The 8,689-nt window shown below is 32.8% G+C and overlaps 1 protein-coding gene across 1 annotated transcript in view; it reads right to left on the bottom strand.

Moving 5' to 3' along the window:
* Positions 1–574: 574 nt before the first annotated feature.
* Positions 575–8,689, bottom strand: part of SLC30A5 (solute carrier family 30 member 5) — a 34,811-nt gene continuing 26,696 nt past the window's right edge. The window contains exons 12-16 of the mRNA XM_065905414.1: positions 8,422–8,551; positions 4,949–5,156; positions 3,944–4,170; positions 2,849–2,977; positions 575–2,247 (exon numbers count right to left, since the gene is read on the bottom strand). Coding sequence (XP_065761486.1) covers positions 2,077–2,247; positions 2,849–2,977; positions 3,944–4,170; positions 4,949–5,156; positions 8,422–8,551 — 865 coding nt within the window. The 3' untranslated portion in view covers positions 575–2,076. The remainder of the gene's footprint in view (positions 2,248–2,848; positions 2,978–3,943; positions 4,171–4,948; positions 5,157–8,421; positions 8,552–8,689) is intronic.

Here is an 8,689-nt window from a genome sequence, read left to right as displayed (position 1 = left end):
TGCTGAGTAGTAGTCCATTGTAAATATACCACAATTAATTATTTATTGAGGATGGACATTTAGATTCTTTTAGTTCCTGGCTCTCACCAACATGTACATTCTTGTTCCACTCTTTTTATAGACATGTTTCCATTTCTCTTGGGTAAAGACCCAGGAGTGGAACTGCTGGGTCATAGGATGGACGTATGTTCAACATTAAAAGAAACTGTTGAACAGTTCTCCAAAGTGGCTGCATCATTTCATATTCCTACTAGTAGTGTCTGCGTTCCAGTTGCTCCATATCTGTGAATTTGAGCAGACTGTATTCTGATTTTATGTATGAGAAAAAAAAAAAACCAAAACAAACCAGAGGCTGATTTGCCTAAAGTCATATTTTCATGCTGCCTTCTCTCTCATCTTGATAGTTGTCAATCACATTGGCTTAATTATCTTGCTATTTTTATGCCTTCTAAGGGAGATGACAATTTTATTTTTAAAGGGAAATAATAATTTTAAAAAATGATGTAATATTTATTGTACCTATCTACTTAATTTTTTTAATGTATAAAAATTACATTAAAACATCCATATGCAATTATTTTCCCACCATTCCAAAATTTTAATATGTATTGAAGATTCTGGACCAGAAAATGTGTAAAGAGAAGACAAGGAATATCAAAATAACTTATAACAAATTTCTAAAACCTCTCACATATTAAAATTTGTAAGACAAAAATATGATTTACAATATATGTTTGCCATTATGGTATAGATAAGAAAATAGTACCCATACTAAAATTAATTCATCCTACTCGTCAAAATTCCTAGTATAAGAGTGAAAATATTCAGATGCTTATAAATAGGTATTCAAAAGTTTCTTTTGGACAACATTCTTTGGTGTTCATAGAACTGCATATATTATTATGTATCTATTTATCATACAGTCTTTTCAGACTATACATTCAGTTTAAATTGGAAATGAAAAAATATAAATTAGATATTATTACAGAAAGTACTTATAGGGTACTTTGATTTCATAGTGCCCAAGTGCCCAATGAACAAGATTTACTTATTAAACTTTAAAATAACCACCTAATTCTTTGATATTTCTTTTATATTGACATGTTTCAGAAATTTTCTTAAAAAGTTACATTTTTAGGCAGAAAATTCAACTGAGTTGACAGTTATCTATGAGTCTCTCCGTTGGCTCTTCCACAGTATATAGAGCTAAATGAAAAGATGAAATGCCTCGCATTGTTTGGATACCAGCTTAATAAGGAACTTGGAATGCCAGATGCATAACAAGAAATGGAATAGTCTACTTTAGAAGAAGACAAGTGAGTGAATAACATGGACACAACTTAGTCTAAGTTCTTTACCCTAATAAAAGCAATTATTCATTTGCAAATATTACCAAAAGTAAAAAAAAAATTTATTTTACAGAGTGGTTGACTTTTGTAATACATCAAAATCTGTCATGTTATCCTTCACTGTCCTCACTGCTGCCTCCTATCAGTGGTTGCGGTCTCTCCCAAATAATTTAGTTCACATTTAAAGTGGCAACAAGGTTTTACTTAATGGATTTAAGTTATAATTAGAAACCAGTTTTATATACAGAAAGTCCATAAATATAGATCTTTTATTCCTATTTTATCCTAGGGCTATGCAAAAAACTGACTAAATTTTTTTCATTTGGGTCTTTGTAATAAACATGTTACATACATTATTTACAGTGGAGATGCTTTCTGGCAGAAAGTAAACACACAGAAGTAATTTTGGTCTTCATTTGAATCCATCATTGTATGTTCATTTTTGAAGATGATGTGATAATACATCACATTCACTCAAATTATAAGTTTGCTATTTTACACATAATTTCAACAATTATTTTACTTGTACAATTAATGCTTCATTCTGTATTTAAATTTCCTTTAGAAAGATTCCTTGATCCAACTGTAGGGAGCTTTAAAAATTTTTTCAAAAACAATAAAATGTTTCTGTACAATTATGTGCAATTTTCTTCCTTCTGGTGGTATTACAAATACCTGGCCTTTTAATCTTCATTGTTCAAACCCCAGCGGTAATTCCCAAGTTATCTCACATGATGTAAGTACCATCTTTGTAGTATTTCATGGACTCCATTTGTTTTGTCATAGCCAGAACATCATGAAATCCAGTACTCAGGCCAGACATATGTTGAAAGTATGCTTCTTTTTCTACTTGAATTGTTAAATTGTTTACTCCAGCATCTTTAAGTATTCCTGTAACCTGTTATAAAAATCCATATATTGAAAAGCATTTAGATTAATGCATTTAGTGCACATGGATTAAATAATGAATATCACATTTTAAAAAATAGCCAGATAGTGATAAGTCCTTAAAGTAACATTTGTTATTTAGCTGGTCAAATATTACACAGGATCTGTTAGGAGGCCAATAGCTCACTGAACTAACATTCAGAGGAGAAAAGGAAAACAGCTATTGTTTTCAATTTGGTAGGTCCAGAAGAGGGATACAGGAACTGTTTTCATCCTTATCGCTACTCTGCCAACTTTATTATTATTAACTTAGGACTATTTATAATAACTTATTTTTGACCATCTGTTGGTAATCAAGATGGATTACAAATGAACTTTTTTTTACATTAACTTAAGCTTGTCCTCCACATAATAAAGGTTGACTTTATGTTTACTATTTTTGGATATAAAACAAACCTAAATGTAAAAAAGAAAGCTATCCCTGGACAGCTGTAAGGCTGTCCTTATCTTTAAAAAATTAAGTGACTATCGAGCTGTAGAACTTGTAATGTATACAATTTTACTTATGAATTACCTCAACTGAGATTATTTTAAAAACTTAAGATGATTACCTGCTGTACTATTCTTTGTTCCAGCACATCAGATGTCACCTGTATATGAATTGTTCCTGCCACAATACTGGCAGAATGACGCCAAAAATGTGGGTCTCGGTATGATATTAATCCTTCAATTTTCTGTAGCTGTCAAATAAAAGGAGAGGTGATATAAATGGACTTGAAAGGCTAATTTACTGAACACAAAGCAGTCATTCTGGTCCAGGAACCATTATTAAGCTGATTAAAAAAAAAAGAGAGCTTAGAATTTAGAACGGAATAGGAAGGACAACTACAAATAAAGGTGTCTACAATACTGACCTGGCAGTGATGCCAGCGAAGGAAGTTTGGAATAGAAAGTGAACAGGGTTACACAGGTGCCTTTATACACAATGGGTGCACACCTATTTTTACCTATATAACATGTACTTACCTATTTTAAACATCGGATACATTTAATGAACTATGTGTTTTCCTTTATACTGATACAAACATTCAAGTATTATTTTATATTTGAGATAACACATTCAAAAGATAGCATTCATGTTCAACAATACAGGTTGGTTAAATTCAATGGGAAAAAATTTACAAAGCAGTACAAAACATTTTCTTGGCCATTTTTATTTTTAAAGTATTTTTACTTAGAAAAATAACTCTTCAAAAGTATTTCTCTCCAGGTGGTGAAACTAACTATATATATTTTTTCTTTTTTATACTTTAAAACTTTCTGTAATGGACATATGTTAGTTTTGAAGTAAAATACCTTTTTTTAGTAGGACATAGTAAAAACTTTTTTTTAGTAGATACCAGTTATGAGAAACTGACAAAACTTGACTAATTTTATTTATGAAACCAGTGTGGTTAAAATGTTATAACTTATATATTCAAGATGCCAACTGTTCATCAGCAGACCCTAATTACTTTAATATTAAATGGAAAACTACAAGTTGAAATATATTCTATTTTGTGTCTGGTGTCTCTATGAATTGCCTGTCCATATTTTCAGTTCATTTTCTGTAAGATTGTCATTTTCATTTTCATCTCGTTAGGCCAACTTAATTTCAAATACTATTTTAAAAGGAAGAAGAATAGTAAGGCAATTATACACAGTACCTTTTCTAAGGCAATATTCAGCTCTTTTTCATATTCTGGTGGCAGCCTCAGAAGTAGAACCTGACAGGCATCTTTAATCAGTGGGACAACACTGAGAAATATTAATACAGCAATAAAAAGAGAACAGAGGGGATCAGCAATGAACCATCCAAATTGCTCTATAAGAATGGTGGATACGATCACACCAATACTGCCGAGCGTGTCTGCCAAAACGTGTAGAAATACACCTACAAGTAAGATACATAAAATATTAAAAACTAAAGCACATCTAATTTAGTTTTTTATTCATTCTACAAATATCACAGAGTGTCTATTATCCACCAGGCACTGTGCTAGGGGCTGGTACTTCCAAATGATTAAACCTCCTCACTTTCATCAAGGAATTCATGGCATAGAGGTGAAAGTAAAGATTTGGGCAACTATTAACAATGTGGTGAGTTTTACGATGGTGTAGTTTGCCTGGGAAGGATTCCTAGAAATCATACACGTGCCAACTTTTGACGTTACTGAAATTATTTATATTAAAATATCAGAATGGGGAATTCTCTGGCAGTCCACAAGTTAGGACTCTGCACATTCACTGTCAAGGGCGCAGGTTCAATCACTTGTTGGGGAACTAAGATCCCATAAGCTGCACAGCACGTCCAAACAAATAAATATCAGAATAAATACTCAACATAAATGATAAATACTTCCCCTGTATTTTTTTTTACAGTACAATAAACATTTCCTAATTCTTTTACATGAAAGTGCGTAACAACACAGTTTCCCTTGCAACTAATATTTATTAAAGTGTTACTATGAAAGGGACTCTATAATTACAATAATTCATTTAAAAAAATTGACATTTATGAACATTTGTGGGCATCTTCTGTAACAGATGATTTTAGATCTCTTAGCTACAGATTGGTTTTTTAAAATAAAATTGTACCAGAAGCCCAATTCTTAATACAGTATCACTCAGAACACAGTTGAAAGGTAGGACAATTTCTGGCCAGGACTCACCCCTCATGTTAGCATTCATGCCTCTGCCTGCAGATCCGTGGCTGTGGCTGTGAACATGCCCATGGTCACCGTGTCCATGCAAATGGTGTGAATGGCTGTGATCAGATGAGTGACAGCTTCCTTGAGAAGCTCCATGGCTATGGTTATGGGCATGGCTAAAGGCACAGATACCAATAAGGTTTACTATCAGCCCGCCAACTGAGACTGGCTAGCAAAAAAAAGGAAAGAAAACCTTTAAATTTGTAAAAAAAAACAAAAAAACAAATTTGTTATCTAAAACTTACTATGCAGCTATACGTTTTTTGGGGTTATAGTTTTGAAAATATAGTAAAACCTCACTAAATTCAATAAGAAAAAATTGTAAAGTGTGAATTTTAGAATATTTTAGAAGCAGCACTTAAGTTTCAAATACCAAAGTGCTGCAAGTAAAAGGATTTACGTTTGCTTTAATTAAATGATTAAGAATAAAAATGTACTTGATTCAGGGTTTATGAATACATAAATGATGCTAAAGTTTTGTCTTGTTTATTTAAATAAGAGTTTGAAAGTACTGCTTAACCAGAGCATGTATACACTGTACCTGAAATCTCATTTATATTATTAGGTAAATTTCAGTATTTTAAAAGACAATGACTGTAATTTACTAACGAGTGGACTCCAAATAAACATAGTCTTATTGTGTCTTAACTATAGTTAAGATTTCCCAAAATAAAAAAAAGTGTAATGAAAAAGCATTTTTTCAACAATAAAGTAAACAGGATTATCTTGACTTAATGGTGCCACAACAACACCTCAAAGGATAAACAAAGCTACTTACCTTCATTAACACCTCTTACAAGGTGATTTGAAACAGTAGCTCATGGCACTATTTAATTTACATATATCTACAATTTCTCCTTTAGAGAAATCGATTTGTTTTATAAAAAGAACATATAAAAATAAGAGCACAGATTATTTTAATTAATTTTCAAAGCTAGTAAAGAGACTAGCTTAGTAGTCTGTAGTAAACATGTATAGAGTCTCATGACTCAGACCATCCATCTGTCAGATTTAAAAACTTCAGTCAGCTTTATTATCCTGAAGAGTGTTAATGAATTTTGAATAAAATAAAATACTGCTTGCAGAGACTTCATTAGACCACAAATACTCTACTCTGTTGAGAAATACTACATTTTTCTGTATTTCATCAGAATGAAAAAAAAACAACAAAGTGAAAGGCCCCTCTAATTCTGCCCTCTAAGAGTTAGTCTCTCCTAAGAGGATGGTGTATATCCTATATACACAATACTAATATACATATATATACCTTTTAAAAACCAGTAACAGGATCATATTCAATACTACTTTATAATTTTTTTCACTTAGTACATACTGTTAATATTTTTCATGTCAGCATATATTGATATACTCTTCTTTTTAGTAGGTGTGTAGTATTCTATTGTATGCGTGCCAAGTTTATTTAACTAGTCCTGTCATTGGTGAACACTGTGTTTCTTTTTTCTCTACCATTGTACCATAAACAATGGTACAATGAATGGTGCACCCCTACACCCTTGTGTGAATATTTCTGTAGCAAATATTAAAGGTCAAAGATATAAGCATTTAAAAACCCAAAATATATATCCAAACTACAATTCAAAAACATTTAATATATACTTCCATCAGTAATATTCTTAATTGTTTTTAGTCATTTAATGATTAATAGCTGACTATAAAAAAAGAATATATATATATTTATATACATATATATAACTTAATCAGTTTGTGGTAGATCTGAAACCAACATAACATTATAATAAAAATTCCACTATATTACCAAAAAAAATCCCCACCAATTAATAGTTGGCTTCCTATCCAAGCCAGGTGCTAAAATTTAAGAGTTAATAGACACAATTTAAAATGGGCCAAAGAACTAAACAGACATTTCTCCAAAGAAGACATACAGATGGCTAACAAACACATGAAAAGATGCTCCACATTACTCATTATCAGAGAAATGCAAATCAAAACCACAATGAGGTACCATTACACGCCAGTCAGGATGGCTGCTATCCAAAAGTCTACAAGCAATAAATGCTGGAGAGGGTGTGGAGAAAAGGGAACCCTCTTACACTGTTGGTGGGAATGCAAACTAGTACAGCCACTATGGAAAACAGTGTGGGGATTTCTTAAAAAACTGGAAATAGAACTACCATATGACCCAGCAATACCACTTCTGGGCATACACACTGAGGAATCCAGATCTGAAAGAGACACGTGCACCCCAATGTTCATCGCAGCACTGTTTATAATAGCCAGGACATGGAAGCAACCCAGATGCCCATCAGCAGATGAATGGATAAGGAAGCTGTGGTACATATACACCATGGAATATTACTCAGCCGTTAAAAAGAATTCATTTGAATCAGTTCTAATGAGATGGATGAAACTGGAGCCCATTATACAGAGTGAAGTAAGCCAGAAAGATAAAGAACATTACAGTATACTAACACATATATACGGAATTTAGAAAGATGGTAACGATGGCCCTATATGCAGGGCAGAAGAAGAGACGCAGAAGTACAGAACAGACTTTTGAACTCTGTGGGAGAAGGTGAGGGTGGGATGTTTCGAAAGAACAGCATGTATATTATCTGTGGTGAAACAGACCACCAGCCCAGGTGGGATGCATGAGTCAAGTGCTCGGGCCTGTTGGGCTGGGAAGATCCAGAGGAATCGGGTGGAGAGGGAGGTGGGATGGGAGACTGGGATGGGGAATTCGTGTAACTCTATGGCTGATTCACATCAATGTATGACAAAACCCACTGAAAAATAAATTAAAAAAAAAAGGCAAAAAAAAAAAAAAAAAAAAAATAGACACAATTTAGGTCCTGATAATACATCTTAATTGTGGAAGAATGACAAATTAAACAACAGCTTTAAGTCAACGTTGCTATAAGAAGACCGCACAGATACAATGGGAATATTCAGAAAGGGAAGTCTAACATACTTTGAGGTGGGAAGAGAGGGATGAGGGGCAAGTATCCCACCAGAGGTGACATTAGAAGTACAGGCTAAAAGGGCAGAGTGTGGGAAAGCTATGAGAGCTACAGGGAAAAGCATGTCAAGGTTAAGGGACACACGGAGAGCATTAAAGGCTGCCACAGCGCTAATTTAGAGTAATAGTCTTTGCAAATTTCCTCAGGTACCTAAAAACACATCTTCAAACAAAAACATTCAATAAGACAGGAAAAAATCTATGTTTTAGAATGTCATCTAATATTCTGACTACCAATGTACTGGAGAAAAGTATATTAATTAATTTCTAAGAGTCAGCAGTGTAAATGTAAATAGCAAGATAGGAAGTTATGTTAAGTTAAAAAATAAATAAATAGAACCTTCTTAGGTCAGTAATGACAAGTAGTTAAACTTTAGCAGGGAAAAAGTTGTATGAGTATGAGTAGAAATTCAAAGAGTAAAATGAAAAGACTTACTGTTAACATGTGTGTGTCTAATTCCGGAGGATCAATTAACCTAGCCACTGACTCCATAAACACAAAGAAAGCTATTACCACTAGAAAAAGCCCGTTAATAAATCCAGAGAGAATTTCTATTCGGCCATACCTAAAAATAGAGAATATATTTTTAGAAGAGGAAATGGACAAATGAAGTATTTTTAAAATATAAACATTGTTATGTTATAAATGAGGAAATGAATCCAGATTTTCAACTACACAAACAGTAAGACTTGAAAATTACCAA

The sequence above is a fragment of the Muntiacus reevesi genome, chromosome 14 (genome assembly GCF_963930625.1).
Source record: "Muntiacus reevesi chromosome 14, mMunRee1.1, whole genome shotgun sequence".
Taxonomy (NCBI): domain Eukaryota; kingdom Metazoa; phylum Chordata; class Mammalia; order Artiodactyla; family Cervidae; genus Muntiacus; species Muntiacus reevesi.
This window is presented reverse-complemented; position numbering and strand designations above follow the sequence as displayed.